General features: G+C 41.4%; 2 protein-coding genes across 7 annotated transcripts; one reads left to right on the forward strand and one right to left on the reverse strand.

The window, feature by feature from the left end:
- Nucleotides 1-51: 51 nt before the first annotated feature.
- Nucleotides 52-12,711, reverse strand: UBA3 (ubiquitin like modifier activating enzyme 3). 6 transcript variants are annotated; one of them, XM_065749565.1, is made up of 18 exons: nucleotides 12,639-12,711; nucleotides 12,456-12,497; nucleotides 9,910-10,030; nucleotides 8,841-8,921; nucleotides 7,217-7,299; nucleotides 6,630-6,710; nucleotides 5,961-6,004; nucleotides 5,584-5,648; nucleotides 4,958-5,113; nucleotides 4,728-4,830; nucleotides 4,103-4,216; nucleotides 3,042-3,095; nucleotides 2,536-2,572; nucleotides 2,374-2,455; nucleotides 1,582-1,682; nucleotides 1,384-1,447; nucleotides 1,237-1,291; nucleotides 52-815 (listed from the first exon to the last, which is right to left on the reverse strand). In XM_065749565.1, the coding sequence occupies exons 1-18, from the start codon at nucleotides 12,656-12,658 to the stop codon at nucleotides 727-729; spliced, it is 1,392 nt and encodes a 463-aa protein (XP_065605637.1). In that variant the 5' UTR covers nucleotides 12,659-12,711; the 3' UTR covers nucleotides 52-726. The 6 variants fall into 6 exon arrangements, with proteins under 6 accessions (XP_065605637.1, XP_065605641.1, XP_065605642.1 ...); XM_065749569.1 differs by having other exon boundaries at nucleotides 12,628-12,708; XM_065749570.1 differs by having other exon boundaries at nucleotides 12,649-12,664.
- A 777-nt stretch (nucleotides 12,712-13,488) lies between these two features.
- Nucleotides 13,489-21,792, forward strand: ARL6IP5 (ADP ribosylation factor like GTPase 6 interacting protein 5). The gene is made up of 3 exons (XM_065749282.1): nucleotides 13,489-13,849; nucleotides 20,458-20,675; nucleotides 20,950-21,792. The coding sequence occupies exons 1-3, from the start codon at nucleotides 13,674-13,676 to the stop codon at nucleotides 21,120-21,122; spliced, it is 567 nt and encodes a 188-aa protein (XP_065605354.1). The 5' UTR covers nucleotides 13,489-13,673; the 3' UTR covers nucleotides 21,123-21,792.
- Nucleotides 21,793-21,891: the final 99 nt, after the last annotated feature.

The following is a 21,891-nucleotide window of genomic DNA, read 5'->3' on the forward strand; positions in this document are numbered from 1 at the left end:
TAAGCGTCAGCCCGGCCCACACACGCTCTTAAAGAAGCCACAAAACTACAGTACCTTTATGGGTTTTTATTAATAAATATGTTAACAGCACTGATGAACGTAATTCTGCAGTACTGTGTGCAGCAGCTGATGGGTGACTGCAAACGGACGTGTTTTCATTTCATCCTTCTATGTTTACCTGCAAACAAATAATCTCTTCAATACTTCACACATTTCATACAACTGAGCAAATCCCAACATCAAATAACAGGAGATCACTCATTTTAGTTTTACTGCCCTCTCATGGATTCACGGTGACAGCAAGCGTTCAGGAGTGCTGGGATTTGAGCCCATGTGCAGCAGTTCTTCCTTAAAGGTCTCACTTTGCATACAAATGTATGCAGACATGCTAAAAATTAAAAAGACAAGAAGACTTTTGGCCACTCTACAATTTCCATGTGTCTGAAAGCAGATCAGCATCAACATTTTGACACAAAACTTGGGAAAAAGTACACTCCTATACATCAGAGTTCTGTACATTAACAAATATTTATACAAATATAATCCACCAAATATTGGCTTCTACTTAAAATTCTGAAATATGGTGATTCCTTTGTGTTTCCTAACCTTCAGCAATGCCAGTACTAACATGAACTTCTCAGGTTAATTTAAGATCCAGAGTACATTTGTTTTTACAAAGTGGGTACACATTTCCCTCGCTGTATAACCAGTTTACTTATACATAAATTAAGTGGTAAAGTGAAGTTTGAAAAGCATAGTCTGTGGCGTAGTAATGTCAGCAACTGCAAGTTCCTGGCCATCCACAAGTCCCAGTTCTAAAACAGAAAGAAAAGTTTAAATGCAGCAAATCCACATTTTAAAATATATATATATGAGTGTCCTTCACGTCAACCATACATACGATGAAATAAAGCTGAAAAGTATTCACTAGCTAAACTAATATTCATCTGATTCAGCTGGGAAACCAACAGACCTTATCAAAAACTATACAAGCAACTACTGAAGCACCTCTGGTCTTCGTCAGTTATCAGTGTGCTCTGTTACAGTCTTTTGTAACGTCTACTGAGAAATGTCATCTGGTGAAGCAAGTGGAAGTTCAGCCCAGAACAGTCTAAGAAGAGCACACTGCACTTGATAACGAAGCAACACGTGCCACACAGAGGGGTGAAACCAAATGATTATCCTTCTATTTAAGAAGTGTATCTTGAAAACCTAGAAGTGACAACTGCCTGTTACCTTTTAGTGTTTTGGAAAGATTTGGCCTCGTTCGTTCTTCAATTGAAGCTACAGTCTGACAAAAGAAAAAGTCAAAACATTTCCTGTCAAACTCAGGCAAGTAAAGTTAAATGAAACTATTTAACAAAATAAACAGGTTCAATTTACCTGTAAATAAAGTGTTTTATTCCCCCCATACATGGTTGCTGTAATTGCAGGAGATTTCATTTGCCTATAAAAAAAAAACATTTAGAAAAACATGAAACAGCGACAGACAATCAGGTAAAAATACAAGTAAAAATTGCCTCTTGGAAATGTTAAGATTACCTAGAATTAGAAAACAAGTCAGAATAGTTGCATACTTACAATGAAGCGTTATTTGTCAAGTAATCCAAGATCTCTTGCAATTTAGCTGATGGAGAAATCTCTATGTTCTGGGGAAGTTGGCTGCAAGCTGGACAGTTCTCCTAAAACAAAGCACCTCATGAGCACAGGCTGTGTCTTTCAAAACAACTGCTCTCGTAACCTTTTTTGATTTGATTCTGAGTGTTCTCAAGTTGTGTTTTATTTCATAAACTGTGCTTCGTGTGTAATAGGTAAAATCTTCAGGATTCACTTCCCCAAAAGTCAAGGACTGCTTTCCCCCACAGGTCTCATCACAAACCTTTCAGATACCATTGCAGCACCAGCACTAAGCACAGAGCAGTCATCTGAAGAATCTCCCTACACCAGGAACTACTTTTCCAAACATTAGGACATTTTGGCTAAGCAGGCAAAAATTAAATACATCATTACATGTACTATGCAACAGTTTTTCTTCTACTTATCAATTTACCAAAAACTGTTACAAGGACATCCAACCAGGTTATCTGTTGATCTGGAAGTAAAAACTCCAACTTCCCTATGCTACAAGGACAAAGCACCACCCCAAAAGCATACAAGGTATAAAAAAATAAAATTCTACATCCTACATGCTGAAAACAATATCCTAGAAAAGAACTAGACTACGAACACCATAATTTCTTCTTTTCAAGCTTCAGAAACACTTGGGTATAGTGCCAGGGACCAGAGAAGTTCAGTAGTGAGTTTCAAACACAAACTGCACTAAGTTCAATAAAAATCAAAGAAATAACCCTGCAAGCCTCTAATGGCACTGACCTTTCTTTCAGCTTCGAATGTGTATGTGTATAATCCATCCACGTCATTGAACACCAAATAATTGTTGAGAGGAATGTATGCACTGTAATGACATACACATTTAATGTCAGTACATGTCCTTACATTGGAAGCCGTGTATGTAATTAAGAAGAAATGAAATACCTTGTGGCTATTTTGAAAACTTCAGTGGCACAAACAGCTGGAATCAGAAAAACAAAACCCAATTTGTTTGTTTTCTACATCCATCTTAGAACAAGCAGACATTAGTGTACAAAATTGTAACAAAGAAGCAACAAAAAACACTTCAGAAAGGGAAATACAAACATGTGAAGGCAGCTGGTAGTTCCATGCATTACCACCACAGAATTGGCACTAATCTGAGATTATGTTAAACCTATACATTGTATTTCCAGTTATTATTTTTTTCAAGTCTAAAATGCTTTTGCTCACTTGCTGTCATACATGAGCTTAAAATTTATACACAATCACATTCAGTTGCTCCAAGTGGGGAACAAAAATAAGACTGTAAGGGTAAGTTAGACCCATTTAAAAGCTACAGCTATCCTTCTGAAGTTCCCTATTCTAAACTTTTTCCTTACTAAAAATAAGAGGTTAATAAAGAAGAGGTGAAAAGAGTAAGAAATGACATTCTGGTTCTTTCAGCATACCTGCAATTACTGCATTTGTAGAAGCTACTGCTGGAATAATTCGTTTCACAACCCCTGTAAAAACAGAACATAGAACTTTGTATTTTTCCAAAACTATACAGAAAGATTATTTTTAGCTACAATAATTACAGAAGGGTGTACCCAAAGGTACTTCAAGCACTTTCCAGGAATCTCTGTATCAGCAAGGTATAATGGCAGGCTGCTCAAGCACTTTGGCATATTTATTTATTTCAGGACTAGACACAGAGGAAAAAAAAAAGATAGTACACAGAGAATAAGCGAATAAACTCTAAATACAAGTATGCTGTAATTACTTAGCACCAGAAATAAACGGTGCTACAACTCAGTTCTACTGCTGGTTAACTGAAGAAGGTGGACCAAGATCAAACAAGCTTTCCTATACAGGGTTGTACTAACAAAGAAGTTCCCTTTTCATTTTTCAGGCTTTTCAAAAGGACAGCAAGTTCCTAAGAAGTCTGGCTTGCTGGTACTGACTTAGCCCTTCACATCCAAGAAAACATGCATGAAAACTTCAAGCTTTGTCTCCTCTCTGCTGTGTAGTTAATACTGAAGCCATCTTAAAATGCTTCAAAAACGTGCAGCCATTTGCACATATGTAACTGCATCTGAGAACTGGAGTTCATGTTTATCTGTGCCAAAAACCTACCTGCTACAGTCTTACACAGCAAAAAGTGGTATAAACTGTTGCTGTGGCTAAAAGAGGCAAATCACATTCTTCTGCTCCCACTTTTTGATCCAGAAAACGTGGAAAGGGATTAATGTAAATTGTGGAGTTATTCCAAGTTAAAAATAAAATAGCAAGAAGAATGTTCAGTTTTGTCCCAGACAAGTTCCTATGATTCATCACAAATATCTAAACATCTGATTCATCATATAATATTTGTGCTGGCACAGGAGATGAGCTGCTTGTTTCTGTTTTAAGATGTTAAGGGAAAAGAGAACTATTTATTTCCCAGAACAGCTGCCAGCTTAGTTTCCATAAATGCAAAGAAGGCCAATCCAGGCTAGCTGCATTAGTTAGTAAAGCATCATATCCTTACCTTGAGTGAGTCTGTATGTAACACCTTTAATATTAAATTGTGATGCTCTTTCTAAAGACTTCTGGTAAATCCACTGTATATGTTCAGGATCATCTCCATCCAAAGCAACGCCTTCTGCAGCAATTTACAGACAAGTTACGGTTATAAGGTGGTGGTTTTTTTCCTATTCAGAAATAAAGCATTATTTTTTTGCCTAAAAACATCCTTTTTTTTTTTTTTAATTTGTGAAAAAATAGTACTCCATTTAAAACCAAAACTTGACACTTTGACACTTCAAATAACCAAAACATAACTTCTACAAACATATTACGTTGTAGCACATTTTTGATAGAATGAGTCTTCAATTTCACAGGTTTGTAGAGAGGTTACATGTTACATTCTGAATCAGGAAAGACACTGTGCAGTAGGAGAAAGAGATACTCATCCACACCTATGTACAAATAATGGACTAGAGAGTGAGTCTGAGAAGAGAAAAACTTATCACCAGCTCAGAGAGGGCCCAGTTTCCAAAATACAGTGCACCATGCTGGTTAGAAGGTCAGACTGCAGGTGTGTACACTGAACTCAAAACAAAACTGTTGAAATTAGAAATGTTACCTTACTGTCAATGCAACACAATAATTACCTCCAAAAGGCTGCTCTTTTGGCCACTGCAATATCCTGACATACTCTATGCAATGTTCTGGTAGTCTGGGCATAGATGCAATAGTACACATGGGAAAATTGACCTGAATGGTCAGGAGTGGGGAGAAAAACAGAACAAAAAAAAAGAATTTATTGTGTATAGCACTTGGAAAAGAAACAATCAAACCAGAAAACTGAATATCTATAAAAGGAAACATCCATGCTAATTACCTGTGGTGGATAAAGTTCAAGGGTGCATTCAACACATGCTGTCATACCAGGAATAATCACACGAGCATTTCCTTTGAAACCTTCTGTCCCTCCATCTATTAAAGGTATGATGGAACTTGGATCCAGTACACCATCTTCATAATGTAAAAATGACATCTAACGAACAGAAGCAGACTTTGCTGTGGTTTTGTTTGTTTGATTTTACACTTGTGGGAAAAAAATCTGCAACAATTTTGTTCTTAATGCTGTGAAATAAGACTGAACACTCAGTATGCAGGCTACTAGAAAACAAAAAGTCATAATGGTAGCATCCAGAGAGGCTGTGTAACTTCCATTCTTATTATTTTCAAAACCCAACTGCACAACACCCCAGTTAGGTAACCCAATTTTGAAATAACCCCTTCAAGGCACTGCTCACATGTTGACTAACACTCCTCAAAAACAGGCAGGTGAGAAAGCACGCACTTCATCCTTTTCACAGCAACAGTAAGGTAGAAAAGGATACAGCAAGCTGTGAGTTTCAGCAGCCTTTATTTCATTTTAATGATATCTTTATGCAAAGCTGATCAATTTCAGCTACATATACTCAAGCAATAACCAGGCTTTAAAAAAAGTTAATACTTTACCAGCATGCCATTTATCCATCTTCTTGCAATTATAGAGTCCAGCCCACAAACAATAATATGAAACTCTAGGGGGGGGAAAAAGTGACATTTAAAGTCTATACTGTCTATACTGGTGCATACTTCTTAAGACAACCAACACGTTCGGTCTGTAAGTTTTACAGAGGAACTGGCTCTAGTTTAACCACCTTTCCTAGGTCACCAAGATAATAGACATGTTTAAGTTTTGTCTGTGTTACCTCCGTAACCAGTCTACACTCAGTACACCGTAGAAGTCTAAAATAATTAGCAATTTAACTACCATGAAAACAGCAAAAAAACAACTGCAGTGTTCCCCTGAAGCACCAGTGATGTTTGGCATGCAAACAAATGCCACTTACGTCGATAAAAGCTTTCATCCATGTCTTGAATCTTTTTAAAATATCTGTATGTAAGCACAATAAAGGAATATTTATAATGTGGTTGATTTTACTGTTTTCTATTTGCTGATCTACAGCCAAAGCGTGATATAATCTATCACTATAATTTTATATGAGGCTTTCTTTTAAAACTAAGTGATCAGAATGCTTAAAAGTTCTCACAGCTGATGCTGTAGCAACTGGTAAAACAAGTAAAGTGCACAAAGTCATAATCACACATAGGAGAAAGCTCAGCAGAGAGCACTACTCAGGAAGCTCAATACATGCTCTTACGAAGTCCTACATCAGCAGTGCTGCTCTATGTTTATAAATGAGCATGCCTCATATTCAAAAGCCTCTGGTGAATAAATCTGTAATTCTAACATTCCAGTGAAAATGAGAATATCTGAATTAAAAGATTCAGTGGAAGCATACAGAACCGTTTCTTAAAGCTCAGGCTTGTTTCCCCATGCATTTTTACTGCATGTTGAAGTCACTCTGGGAAACAATTCTCAACCATCAGCTGAATGAATCTGTTCTTTATTGTATGGAAGAAAAGGACTGCAGCAAAATATTTTAGATACTCTTACCACCTACAAAGTTTTCTAGGTTTTTTAAGGTCTCTGGGGCTACTTCACTCTAAAAGGATACGCTACAACAGAGCACTTGGGGATGCGACTGTTCAGGAATTCAGCTGCAACCTCTGCTTTGGGCCGCCCAACATCTTTGGGTCTGGTACAAAAAGAAAAGGAGTTACAAATGCATTAATTCTAGTAACATGCAATCCTTTGAGTTTACATCTTCCAAATACTGAATCAAGTGACTAATTATTACTACATGATATTGCATTGATATGGATAGTGTTTCTGTAAAGCAACAGATGTGAGAGCCCCAGAGTTATCAGTCTATCCATCAAATAGCTGTTATCAACACACATACTCAAAAATTCTGACTATAAAAGGGTACCAGAAAAACTGGTATCTCTATCTGCGTGCATTATACTTTGGTGTCTCTGTCTTCATTAGCCATTAACAACACAGATCTCAAAAAAAAAAAAAAAAAGAACAAAAAAACCCAGAAGGAAGAAATGCATAACATTTAGTTAACTGCAACTATTATGTTACTACTGTGATATGGAAGCTCAGAAACCTTTAGTGACACTTGGTCCAACCAAAACAGTGATCGTATCCATACACATTGTTTAGGTACAAAGAAAGAAACATGACAGTAACACTTACCGAAACAGGAACTGTCGGTTCAGATTAGACACATCTATGGTATCCATGTCAATAACATGGATCTGCCTAAAACCGGACAGAGCCTGTGAAAAGAAAGAGGCAACTTCACCTAACAGGCAATGAAAAGCTTACAGTGCTGCAAGATTCATTCAAAATGCCAAAAAGGCCACCTTTGGAGGAACAAATGTAGTTGTTCTTTGTTCCCTGCACAGATTGGCATGTCAGCTTTCCTTGTTAAAATGCTGGGTTGCTAACGCTGGTATTTGGACAGATGGAATTAGCAATATTTCAGTTGTCAAAGACAATGTCCCACTGAAAGTAACAGTGCTTTCCCCTACTTAATCATAACATATAGAACTAAGCTCATCTTGAGGAGAATTTGCAGTATTCCCTCACATCTGAAGTATATCAAAAGTGACTATTGGGAAAAAGGGAAAAAAAGGAGAACTGGAGAACTGAATGCTGTAAAGCACTGGCTTTAGAGAAGGGAAATGGTTGGTGGTGTTCTGAAGTGACACAATAAATTGAATCCTGTGCTCCAGTTCATTGTTGTTTTTTTTTTTCCATTAAGACTCAAACCTGTCACACATAAAGACTTTTGAACTTCTTATTTTATGTTTTTTCTACATCCCATGTGTTATAAGTGCATTAAATGCTGCACTGTGGAACTGATTAATCAAACGCACAAGACTAAAGATTTTCAAAACAGAAATTAACCTCTGGGAGAAAAGCAGTAAGGATTTCTGTATGTCATACTGGGCACCCTTAATGCTGAACACTCATTTTGTTTCACAGATCAATGTTCAGCTTTTGCCCATTATCATCAAAGCAGATCAGAAGAGCCTAAAAAAGGCAAGAGTGAGCCCGAGACATGAGGAACATACACACTGGAGCCCTTAACACTGTTTTTATTGGTGTGTCAGAGACATTGAATACATGAGAATATCATCTAGATTTACTTTTGAGCGTTTCTTTCAGAAAATGATAAATAAATCATGATAATTTCTCTTTGAAAGATGTGGGCTGAGTGCACATGGCAGATTTATGAAAACCCTTAACACAAGTCCTTTTCTCAGTAAGTTAGCAACAGAGTGAATTTGTTATGCTCCAGTAAGCCCACAATATAGCAGCTCCAGGCAGAAGATAAATTCACCAGCACTACATGTTCAAAGAAAGAAAACTGCCTTGTCTCACGGAGTCTTCAAGCAAAATCCTGCTTAAGTAGAACAGTAACATGGCAGTACCAGAACAATATTACTCACAAGTGCTGGAACATAAAACCCTACATTAACTGATCTGGAATGCCTGCCTTGGCATGAGGTGATTGATTTATCAAGCAGCCCAAGCTCAGAGAAAATCTGTAGTGCAGTGAAATAGCAGTAAATGAAAACCATAGTAAAATGAATCAACTCTTAAGTGCTGATATAGGAACTGTATTTCATAACAATTTCCTGTATCAGTAAGGACAGAAGTTTGTATGGTTGAATGGAATCATGTTCACTATAGTGAAGTAAAAGTAAAGCTAGAAGTAAAAAAGTACAACATCTTAAACTACCACCTTTCAAGCTTATTTCAAGGAATAACTAAGATTTTAAGAAACAAGGGATGATAACTGTGTAATTACCAGGTTTTTCAGGAGTTCACATCCTAATCCTCCTGCTCCAATAACTAGTACTTTACATGTGCTTAACAGAAATTCAAGAGCCTGTGGAAAATATAAAACAAACAAAAAAGTTAACACACTATAGAGGAAAAGGTATTATTTGTCCTTTGCTTCACACACCTTATAATTGTGTTATCATACATTTTCAGTGACGAATAATCTTTACATAAAACAAGTTGGATCAATAAGACAGTTTAAGCTTGCAGCAATAATTATACTTGGACTTTAATCAGTCGCTGACTTTGTGTAATTCCTATATCTCAACTTAAAGGAAAGCAAAACTTTGTTTGATGCCAGTATTCTCTTTGTATTAATTTGTGAAAAAAAAAGTGAGGTCCATTTTATTATTACTCAGTTTAAGGACAAATTTCAGTTTAGTTTTTAGTTTAGTGTCCAAGAAGCTTGCCTATATATAACACAAAATAAATATAAACAGATAGAAAACATTGCTGGCCAGATAATTCTTTTCTCTGTTAACTGTTCCACTAGACTGGACAGTCAAAGTAGCAAATAATAACAGAATGATACGTTAAAAAGGTTAAACACATTCAACTGCAAGCTTTGAAACAAAGCATACCAAAACAAGGAAAGCAAAAGAAAATTAACAGAGCTAAATTTTGTTTTTCCCTACTGAGTATCTTTCTCAGTTCAGTAAGTACTCATGTTGAGTTTAATCTTCCTTAAGTACAAGCAATTATTTGCCATATCTAATCACTTAAAAATCAAAAGACAAACGCTGCTACTTTGCATGTGAAACTCCAAGATGGAGAATAATTCTTACACTGTACCATAAAATACTTTTCTACACATGACAGCAAGCTTGTAGCCGACAGTTTACAATTTAAAGATGAAAGCATATAAAAAGAACACAATACACTCTTCTAGAAAATTAATGTTCACTGATTGAAATGCATGGTCTTCATGCAGGTTTACTATTCACATACTGTCGGTGGTCAATTAATGAAGAAAACATTAGATTCCAACACACACTACAGTTTGTTTTTTTTTATTTAAAGTAAGTGTTTCTCACTTGAGTGCCTGGCTCGAAATCAGGATGTGTGAACGGTCCAGATCGCTCGAGGAATTTCTTTACATGGTTCCAGCGACCTTCCCAGTCTCCAGAGTCCCCATACCCACCATCAACAGCCATTCTGCACAGAACATAGTAAATTCAGCTGCAAAACCATAAAGAAACAGCCACACCTCTAAAACGTGCTTTTTTTTTTTTTGTATAGGTTAAAAGCAAATTGCTAATCACTCATGCAAACATATCCACACATCAAGTCCACCATATATGCGTGTCAGTCATGTGCATGAACATCTGCAGGAGTGGGCTTCACCAGTGGAACCAGTAAGCAGTAATACAAACATGCAGAAGACAAAAACTTCAATAAATCCCACTGATTTTGCTGTCACTAGTAAAAGTTGACCTGAAGAAATGAAAAAGGGCCTACTCTTTTTGCTGTTATTTCCCTCACATTTTAAGAGGGCGCAAAAAAACAAAACCAAAGGGTGCCCTTTAGATTTTGAGGGTGCTGTTTCCTCACCAAAGTTGAGCATTTAATTCTTTTGAGCTTTCTTAAGAAAGTTCACAAAACATATTTACAATTATCACTGTGTAACTGCAAACGTGAGGCACTGAAAGAGTAACAGTAATGTACTCCAACGTTATCTCATCTGAATCTCTACTCTAAGTAGTTTAAACAACTGTGAAAAGGTATGAATTTTGAACCACCCTCACCCACTATGAGTACCAGGATATTTATGACACCCTCACTTTCCAGCTGTCTGACATGAAAAACAAAAAAAAAAAAAACAAATTTGCAGTTATCTTCCTCTAATTTACAGAGACTTAATTTTACACGAAGTACTCCCACTACTCTTTTTCTCCTTTTGCAAGTCACTTTTAGTAGTATGTACCTATAAAGTTAAACTGCTAAGAGACTTACTCGAACAGTTCAAAATCAGCTCACCTAAGTAATTCCCTCATGTCAGATCACCTAAGAGGAAAAAGTCTTAACACACACACCTCCCTTTTCAAGTTTGAGCTCCACACACGAATACAAATGATTGTTTGCTCTATGTTAATAGAAAACTAAACTGGTTATAAACGAGCTTTCAAAGGTTGGATCATCATCAATAAGAAGCATTATTTGCTTCCTCCTATGAAGAAATATGAAGAACGTTTCTATCCATAACTGTTTATCAATGTTTGGAGCGTATTACTTCCTTGGGTCATGTTAGACAGTGAATCTCTTGATCCTCACAGAATTCAGAAGACGGACAGTATGTCCACAGTGACATTAATTTCTAGGTCAGAGTTTTGCAAAACGTTTTCAGTAATGGGACAAAAACTTAGCTCAAATACAATAATAAACATATTAGAGTCTGCCTGCATTTTGACTGCAGACTGAACTCATTCCTGGTCAACTGTTGGCTTTTAAGAGTTAAAGTTCATAGAGGATCTTCTGACCTGCAACCTGAGCTTCTGTATGTTTCCCAGTCTACATCAAAATGAGACTTTAGGAAGGCAGGAAGACACAGAACTCTTCCTCCACCAAACCCTGGTCTCAGCTGTTTTGAACCAGTTTTCAAGATGTGTATGAAACAACAATTTCTGCAAACCTAACACAGGTGAATAGAAAGCACAATAAGTGCTTTTATGGATTTTATCTTGTTCCAGAAACAAGTACAGAAGTCATGCTCGGTGACGTGACCAAGGATTCTTTAATCCTCCTGTACAGGCCATATAAACAGCCAGTAGGCAGCTGTACTCCTTTTCCATTTAGATGTGAATTTTTTTCTTTTTCATGATGAGACCTAGCTTCACTTTTGCAAATACACCGGCTTGGTTTTTACAGACTCGGACACTGTGGAGATCTGAACAACACCAGCAACTCAACACGAGGCGTTACACTTAACTTCAGTGGCAGGTTGTTTTTTAAGCGTTCATTCCCACGTTGTTAAAGCGAGTGCTTGGCTCTATTAGGCTTTAACAAAACGTGCATGCACGTCAGCGAACTTGAGATTTCATTCAAAATATCAGAGCACCATAGTCCTTTTTAGGCCCACACTTTTCCCTGCCACCTTCGCACACCCAACGCTCCATGCTTGTGTGGGAACGCTCCATGCACACCCCGCATGCCTCAGGGTTTCCATGACCCTCACCCCAGCTCTCAAGCTCCGGGAGTTTTGGGAAAAGGGCCACAGGGAGACAGAGGGGAACAGCCAAGGGATGGAAGCAGACGAGCTCAAAGACTCCTGCGTGTTAGTTTTCAAAGCTGCACAGAATTCCGAGCTTTAATAAGCAGAAGCAGCCGCCTCAAATGATCACTTTCGGCCACAATGGAGTCACCTGCTCCTAGCCTAGCGGCCCTGCCGCATCCCACGCCAGCCTCCATCATGCCAAGCTTCAAGCCCACAACCCCCGCTGCGGGTGAGCCCTCGGTCCTCTCCCCAGGACATTCCTCTTCCCCAGTCCTTGCTGCTCAAGCGCCCTTTCGCTTTCCCTTCTCTCTCTCACCCCCCGTCCCTGCCCCGGGCCGGGAGCCCGCTCGCCCGCAGCCCCGCACTAACCCATCCGCCAGCAGCTCCTCTAGCCTCCTTCTTTTCTTCTCCCTAAAAGAGAGAGAATAAAAGAAGGGTCAGTATCGCGCTACAGAGACCGGGGAGGAGGGAGAGGGGACCCCAGGGCCCACCCCGTCCCCGGGAAGCGGGGGGGGGAAGGGGCGGCCGAGCACGCACATACAGGGCACTTACGGTTCCTCACCATCCGCCATATTTTTCCCTCTGCTTCCCACAGTGCCCCGCGCGCCGCCGCGCTCCCGCCATGCGCGGCGCCATCGTGGGCGGAGCATCGCCAGAGCGAGAGGGGGAGTGAGGGTTACGGTTAGGGTTAGGGCGCTGGTGGTTGTGCTGTAAAACCTAAAGGCGAAACGTGGAGACGGCGTTGTCCGCCGGCATGCCTCCGCCGGGCAGCTCTGTCACGTCAGCTATGCTCCCGAGCGTTGTCTGATGTCTTCCCAGCTCTCCCCTGGCAGCGCTCTGAACTACACGCGCTACATTATGCACAGAGCGGTGCTGATGCACTTGGGGTGCAGTACTGATGCAGGTGGGGAGCAGTACTGATGCAGGTGGGGAGCAGTGCTGATGCAGTTAGGGTGCAGTACTGATGCAGGTGGGGAGCAGTACTGATGCAGGTGGGGAGCAGAAGCGCAGCGCGCATAGGGATCATGGTTATGGCCTCGGGCTCCTGAACGCAGTTTGAGGAATGCAAATGCTTCGCAGGTTGACGTGGGAAGCTGCCACGAGCCTCAGGCGTTACGGCCACACCCGGTCTGAGTGCCGAGGCACAGGTGGGGAGTCTGTGTGTGCCGGGCGTGCGCGTTCAAGCCACGCGAAATGAGGTGTAAAGGCACTGAAAACGTTCAACCACGAGCTACGGCGCCTACAGTCATCCCGTCTGCCCGCGACAGCTCCTGATGGAGGATTCGGGGCACAGCCAGCAAGCCGCCAGCCCTCAGCGCATCCCCGGGCCGTCCCCTCGGCCGCAGCAGCCCGTCCGCGCTCGGTGCCGCCCCGCTCGCAGAGGGGGCGAGCCGGATTCGCACGCACCCGACTCGTGACATTCGTGCAGGACCAACAAACGCAGCGTGCAACCACCGGTGGTGACGAAAGCACGGCGGCAGCGCCGCACGCCTTGCCGGCTGCGCCGAGAGCTGCGTGGCGGACCTCCTTTCCCGTTTCCCCGCGGCCCGGGGCGGTACCGCGGAGCCCGAGGCCGGCGCGGCAGCCATGGAGGTGCAGGTGGCTCCGCTGCGCTCCTGGGAGGACTTCTTCCCCGGTTCCGATCGTTTCGCCCGGCCCGACTTCAAGGACATCTCGAAATGGAACAACCGGGTGGTCAACAACCTGCTCTACTACCAGACCAACTATCTGATGGTGGCCGCCGCCGTCGTCGCCATCGTGGGGTCAGTGCGCGGGGGGGTGGGGGAGGGGAGCGGCGGTGCACGGTCAACCCCTGGTACGGATCGTAGCGATGCTGCCAACCCTACAGCCCCCTTGTACATCTGTGTTGGGTGGGGGCCGGCTTGCTTAGCGGTTTCCGTGGTTTCTCTTTGCCAATCTGGGAGCTGCCTTTTGTTTCCCACGGGCTGCCCGAGCAGGAGGCGGCCGGCTCTTCTCGGGGTGCCTGGCGGATGTCACTGGCTCTTCTGCGGCGATCACTGCTTCCTGCCTCAATCTGCCCAGCGTGGCTGTCAAGCGGAGATCAACTTCACCACAAATTCCAACAAAACAGAGAGATTCTGCTCTTTGTTACAGTTTTAAGCCTATGCCAAGGAGACGGAGCAGGCCTTTCTTTTTCTGACCTGATACAGATTGAAAAGCCTTTAATATAAAATAAGCAGAGCACCCATCTGTTTTTCTAAGACTGAGGCCTTCATGTCTGGCTGTAGCTTCCCTAAGGAGAACAGGGAAGTAACCTAATCATTATTAGAATTAACGCCTGTGCGACTCTTTAAGCATTGCTTTAAGATGAAGAAGCTCTTTGTCAGGAGTTGCAGCAGTGCCTGTGATGATTAAGCTTCTAAAATGGAAACTGAAATACATTCTCTGCACTCCTCAGCAAACAATGTGCAAATGCTTCAATTGGAGGACTGCCTGGCCACTAGGCCAGAGTGGTTTTGGCAGAGGTATATTTTCTCATATGTTGCAGAACCTTTAGATTTTCCCCTTATCCTTTTTTATTGCTTTGTTTGTTTGTTTTCTTGTTTGTGGTTTTTTTTTCTTTGTGAAGCAATCTAACTTTTTAGGGCTGCTGACACTATTGATCCAGCATCTCAGTCAGTGAAGAATCTGTGCTGCAGGGAGTTCTGTCCTGTGCCTTGTGAAAGGAGAGACTGAGAACCCTGCTTTTCCCTTCTTTTTGCTGCTTATCAGCTAAGGGTCTGGCATGATAGACTTTCTTCTTAATTTTGGTGAAGATCCATACACCGCAGTCAACTCAGTAGTAGATCATTAAACCAGTAAAAAGAGACTTCCAGACTCTTACTCACTTTACATAGAGTCTAATCTTCTCTCTTCATCTATCTTTACTTAGCAATGCAGCGCTGTAGCCAGTTCTAAACAAGCAGGTAAACTAAAGCAACCCTGGAAGGCAGAACAACTCATCTCCCCCAAAAAGCTGAGAGGAAAAAAAGTGAACAAGTTTGTTATCCTCAATTGGAAAACTGGAATGGCAGTGGCTTTTACTCCTAAATGCCATCCCCCTTTTATTCTCTGATTGCATCAGATCAAGGATGGTGATATGTTCCCATTTATTTCCCACAGTTTTGCTGCAGTGGTGATAAGGAGCAGAGCCACACAAATCAGAGATAAACGCCAGAACTGTAATTCTAATATCTTTACATTGAACAGTAATCTGCTACATCAAAAAAATTACAGACAAGAAGAACCTAGAGTGAATGTTTTTACTGCTCAGCTTAGAGCCTTTGATGCGTGGCAGATCTGCTTCTTCCAACACTGAAGTAGAGGAATGGGAGAAGAACTCTGATGGATAACACTTCAATAAAGAAACACCCATTTCTTTTTCATAAAAGATTTTTCTCTTGGCTGACCTGTAGCTTTGGGAGAAAGGCTGAGAAAGTCCCAATTAAATTTACATTGATGACTAAGATGCAGTCTTGAACTTCACCCTGTAGTGGGCAGGAATCCTTGGGTGATAAGTGATGAATCATGGCTTTTTAGGAACTCCAGGACTGCATGTAGGCCTTTGGGCAGGATTATTGAAACTGCTAGTGCAGCGGTCTCTGTGATCAAAACTAAACTTTGCCCATGACCAGCTCTATCTGTTCTTAAGCCACCTAATCATGCAGACAGGCATTCAATGCAGAGATGATATTTTGGCTACTGTAATAGCTTGGTAGCTGTGGTAATGCTGGGCTGAGATGGATGTTGTACTCATGGTATCAAGAAATCTCTGGGCAACAGTGCTTATTGCCATGGCATAATTTACTGCCTCCTGGACAACAGAGTTGACCTCTTCAACTATCACCATCTCCACATCTGTATTGTATGAAATGCCTTACTGTGAGTGCAGCATTCTTAATCTGAGCTAGGGCCTTGTCACCGTGGGAGGCATTAAGTTTAAGAAATATCCGCACAGCACTCCTAGCACCCTGTAACACTTTCCCAACCAATCAGTCTGCCTAGTAAGCAGCTTTTCTGTAATTTCTCCTTGTCTGATAAGGCTTCTCTGTCTTGCAGTTCAAAGTAACTACTTAAACTGATGTTTTGTGTTGCCTTGTATTTGCTAAAAAATAGTATGTACAGGAGTGATAGTACAAAAAAATGTAGTGGGCTTCAGAGTGCTGCATCCTTTGACACAGTGTCTTCCCTGCAGCCTGAAGTGCTCAGACTCTTGCTCAGACTTGCCTGCTCACATGCAGAAAAAACAGACGTGACAGCAGCTGCTGAATAATCAGCCAGAAATAGTTGGATAGTCATTTAAAAGGGAGATAACTCAAGGAAGGAGCTTGCTTGCTTTCACTTTGTGTTGACTTCTGGATTCACGCTGCTGGAGGTTTCCTGCCTTGTGCAGAAGATAAGTCTTGCCTAGCTCTTCTTCCCCATGCTGTAGCTATGAATTCTCCAAGTGCTTACCTCTCCTGCTATAGGGCTCTGCACAGCCATGCAGCTGTGAAGCAACTCCATCAGATACAGTAAACATCATAAGTCACTGAAAGCAGAGCTCTTTGGACTCTAGTGCACCTATGTGGGGATCTAATCAGCTCTGGGACAGGTGGAGTACACAGTCTAGAAAGATTAAACCAGGAAACTGAAAGTACTCCTCCCACACTGTTGCAGCCCCAGCAGGCAGCCCCTCTGCTATCTATCTTGTGGTACAGCTTCCAACAGATACTAAGTGTCTCAAGGCCCTAGTTGGCGCAATGTTTGTTTCCCTGCAGCCTGTGGACAGAAAGAATGTTTCTTCTATTTATTCTTTTTACTCTGCATTGAAGCAATTACAATAGCAGACATGTAACTGCAGGTATTACTGTCACCCTGAGACACCAGGGGCACTAAATCCAGGTGACAGCTTTTCCTTGCAGTTTGTCCCCTCTGTGTTGGAGGCTGCAGCATCCTACCAGGGCTGCATCTTGTCTACCAGAGGGAGCAATGAAATAGGGCATCCTGTTAGGGGGCTCTGAGCTCAAGGTTGTTTGCACACCAAATGTTGCTCAGTACTGCCATACTGACTCCTTTCAGTGTAGTGAGAGGTAGCAGTTTTCTTCCTCAGCCCCTAAAGAGTTCATCTTCCCTTAAGATATCTGAGCAGCCCAAAATCAAGTTACCACAACACTGCCACACTAATAGTTCCGTGCATTGCATTTTTAAGTATTTGAGAGGCCTTACAAATCCCTCCTAAAGATAATTATATTTAGAAAGTATCCTGTAGCATGCTTAATGGCTGGCCACTTACCTTATCTCAGCCAATTCGCCTGACCACAAATTCATTATATTGTGTTCTGATCTGTCTGCAGAGAAGGCCAATATCACTGCTGATGGTTCAACTATAAGAGGACTTCTAGTGTTGTTATACAGTGCTCCTTTTCCATCAGAAATGTGTTCTAAAACGTGCTTGTGTTTCTTTCCTTTCCAGTCTTTAGCTGTTGTGATAGTGAGAGAAGCATGCGAGCAGATCTGAATGAAACTGCATAATGGAGGCCTGCCCTCCTGAAAAAAAAGCCATTGCTGGAGAAGAAATATCTATATATGAATTTCTGGGAGAATTATAGGTAGCACTGTGAATTTTGCTCATTTAGCGATTCAAACAGTGGAGGGGATCTTGGCATGTGACACCCAATCCAGTACTGTAATCAACAGTATTGAAGCCTGTGGACACATGGCTGATAATTTGAATACCAGTTTTTAATGGCAACTGCTATCCCCATCTGTTTTCATGTGGCTCTGAATGACTTCATTTGATACTTATGTTCACTGTTTCCTTGTAAGCATTGGAATGCAGCCCACTTGAGAAAACATGTAATTCAATTAACTTTCCCCAAGAAAATGGGATCTTTTGAATGTATTTTTTTTCTTCACATCCCTCACAACAAGCCAGTAACACACAACCCATGTAATACCAAAAAGAGCATAAAGCACAAGAGTTTTCAGTCTATTCCTTTCCAACTCAGGGGGATTGCTTTTCACTAGCAGTTCCTGAAGCTGTAACTAGAGTGAGAGGAAGAACAGGAAAGATAAAGCCTTGAGAGTATTTACCTGGCTCCTGGAGCATGGAGCTCTGCCTAGCCCTTTGTTCCTTCCAGGATTATTTTTTCAGTAACTTTTTGGGAACAAAGCCAAGGGTTGCTACGAGCCATCCAAGTGAGTTTGGCCATTTCTACTCCAAGCTAACAGTGATACAGAGATAATTTCTACTTTAAGAATCTCGTGTGTCCAGTAGTACGTATATAAACAGAACACTAGTGTGGTGCAGTCGTGAGTCACCCTCCTTTGTCTACAATGGAGCACAGATGAAACTGATTTCTTTCCAGAGCTGTACTGTTCACTTTTTCCAGCCTGGAAACTTAGGATTGACAATTCAGAGCTAAATATAACCTGGCTGGCTGCAGGGAGTGACTCAGATGCAACAAGCAAGTCTGCCCTATCGCCATTTCCAAATAGCCATGCTGGCTCTTCAGCATGAGTAGCAGGAGCAGGTGGGGAACTAGTTTGGATTTTAATCTCTATCCATCCACTTGTCCCATCTCCTGTTGGCACAATTGCCTTACAGAGTCTAGAGCCAGGCTCTGAAATCATTCTGGGGTGTTCTTTGTTCTCTGGGGAAATGCCCTCTGGCACTGCAGGTACAGTGTTGATGTGCCAGTCCAGAAAGAGATTTCTTCAGCTTGTGCCGGATGTGAAGCACAGACCACAAACCATAGCATCCTCCTCAGCACTGGGGTGGAGTGTTGAGTCATTGTGCCCAAAACTTCAGTACAGTAAGTCTGACTGCAAGTCTTTGGCAGAAAATCTTTACTGCTTTACAGGAGCAGTGTTATGCTGCTGTCATTGTGGTAGCAGCTCAGAGTGTTCAGCTACTGTATAATTAGGGCTGTGCAAATACAAGCAAGTAAATCAGAATGCAAATGATATCACACAGCTTATTTCAATAGAAGTGAAATGTAGTTGAGCCTGGCTTTTGTACAAGTACAGAAACAAGCTAAGCAGAGTCATCAGTGAAAAGTGAGGACAAAGCAACCTCTTAAATACTTGGGAGCAGGTGATGTTCTCATCCTGGTCCCAAAAAGGGACTTGCTGTTTATAGTCCAAAGCTGATCCACTGGGTGGCTTGGTTTGCTTGGTAACTCTGATAACAATAATAGAACACAAACCTCAGCAGTTGCCCCTTTGCCAGGCCTGGCTCTTCTTCCTGCAAGACCTTTCCTCCATGTGTCCAGTTCCATCTGACTCTCAGACACTTGGGACTGGGCTTCCATGTGTCTTACTGATGGTAGTAAGCTCCTGCAGGTTCATAAAATTACCTTAGTCAGAGTTAGAGGGTTAATCCAAAGTTAAAGGACAGTGCAGAACAGTAAAGTATAAATAAATTTAAAAAGAAGAAATCGTGTGGTGAATGTCTGGACTCTAACAGTTGTTTCAGTTCTGTATTCTCAGGAGTAATGCCTGCTGGGGAAAACCTTCCTTTCTTGCCACCTCCCCACACAACATGTCTTCAGTTAAAGTTACCTCCAAATCTAATGTTTGTTTGGCAAGGGAATTAGTGTAACAGTTTGTATCAGTATTTTCAAAGATCTGCTGTAGTGTTTCTGTAACTATTGACAGATTAGGTAGCTGGGCATAATGAACAATAACGAACAATAATGAATGTTGCCTTCTTGTCATAGCAAATTGCCAGTAAGTTGCTTCCACGTGCTTGTTTTGACATAAACACCATATGCCAAACTTGGTTAAGTATTGAAGACTTAAACAACAACAGTAAAGTAACTCTCCATACTCAATATTTCCCATACCTTTTTCCCTTAGTAAATGTAGACAAGAGGATGAAAGCTAGCTGACCATTCAGGCTGAGCCTGGTTTTAGTAGCGTGCAGGGGCAAGATCAACCCCTTGGGTGGCTGATCATTGCACCTATCAGCTGCTGGCATTTGCTGACTTGGGGTGTGATATTAAGCAAATGCATTGATAGCCTGGGTGGGAGGCAGCCTGGTGCTAAGTGCCTCTATTAACAAGGTGATGCAGAAATTCTCATCATCCTCAGCTACATTCAAGAAGAGAACATAAAGACAAAGATTATCTAAATATGCCAATTCATGGCTAAGGGTTGCTAGTTCAGTTGCACTTACTATTTTATTAGCTTCGGGTAAGTCAGAAGTCAATAAAGGCTTCTACAACAGCAACTGACTTCTTAATGACTTAGCTACCCACCTACCTACCTAGCAACACAGACACCAGTGAGCTGGATGTTTGCTGTGTGGATGCAATTCACAAGAGCTCTGAAACAAGCTTCCTTTTCTCTCTCTCTTTTTTTCTTTGATCTCATCTCTTTTCTCCAGGTTTCTGAGTCCCCTGAATATGCTCATTGGTGGTACCGTGGTGGTCCTGATGTTCCTGGGGTTCGTGTGGGTATCACACAACAAGGATATACTCCGCAGGATGAAGAAGCAGTACCCAACCACGTTTGTGGTAGTCATCATGCTGTCTAGCTACTTCTTGATCTCCTACTTGGGAGATGTCATGGTGTTCATGTTTGGGATCACTCTTCCTCTGCTCTGTAAGTATTTTTGCTATTCTCTGAGGGCTGAAAACGTTCTGAAATAAATCTTGAAAGACTACCTGCCTAATGGCTGTGCTCTGTCTTTATTTAAATTGTCCCATAGCAAAATCAAAATTAGGGGAAGGGGGCACATAAAACAGCACAGATCATCTTAAGTGTTATTATTAGCAAACAGAAACTTGCAGTTACTGAAGCAGTCATCTTCCAGATCATCTTCCAATGATTCATTTGTTGGGCATGACTGATTAATGAATGTGTTTTTGTTATGCAGTGATGTTTATCCATGCTTCTCTGAGGCTCCGGAACATAAAGAACAAGCTGGAGAACAAAATGGAAGGAATAGGTTTGAAGAAGACCCCAATGGGTATCATACTGGATGCTCTAGAACAGCAGGAAGATAGTATCAACAAACTGGCTGACTACATATCTAAAGCAAAGGAGTAAGCAACTGCAATGTGGTGTTTTTACCTGTTGCAAGAGTGTATTTGCTATTTACTATTGTTCAAGCTTGCTTTCCATTTGTGTACAAAACAAGACATGCACATGTGGTGCAGATCAATAATTGCAGGATACAGTATTCCAAGGAATTCAGGCCTCCTCTAAGAATATTAAAAGGGTAACTTTTTTGTTGTCTAGTTAGATGTTCTGGTGTTTACACAAATAACAACATATTTGCTATTCTGGGGGGATAAGGGAGAAGAGATGGAAACCTATGGAATGCAGTCTCTTAAAATGTCTTGCAACAAATTTGTCTGGTAGGAAGAGTAAAACCCCTTTCATCTCAGCTTTCCAAGTTGGCAGTTTAGCCATTTTGTTCTGCTGTGTAGCACCCTCCTGCTGGCAGTGTTCAAGGTGAGCTGGAATGTATCAAAAGTATGCATCTCTTGCATCCTCTAAACCCCTAACTCCAGTGGTCTTGTATTGAGACCATGTTGCTAGCTTAACTGGCAAGTGGTAAAACTGTACAATACTTGTAACCAATATGGGTTCTGTCTTCACCTCACATTCCTCCTTGGGTAGCTGGGAAATGGTCAAAGTAGATCTAAGCATGAAGAATATGTATGGCACTGTGCCTCTCAGTTCCAATAAAGCATACCTTTTTTGTTTCCTGAAATCTTCATTCTGTTGGTCTCTAGAAGCTGCTCTTCTCTGCAAGAGTGCCAGAATTTCCTCACGTATCTAAACCCAAGCATGGAGGAAAACAAAGTTTTTG

The sequence above is a fragment of the Cyrtonyx montezumae genome, unplaced genomic scaffold (genome assembly GCF_038088225.1).
Source record: "Cyrtonyx montezumae isolate F1298 unplaced genomic scaffold, pur_monq_1.0 scaffold_6, whole genome shotgun sequence".
In the NCBI taxonomy this organism is placed as follows: Eukaryota; Metazoa; Chordata; class Aves; order Galliformes; family Odontophoridae; genus Cyrtonyx; species Cyrtonyx montezumae.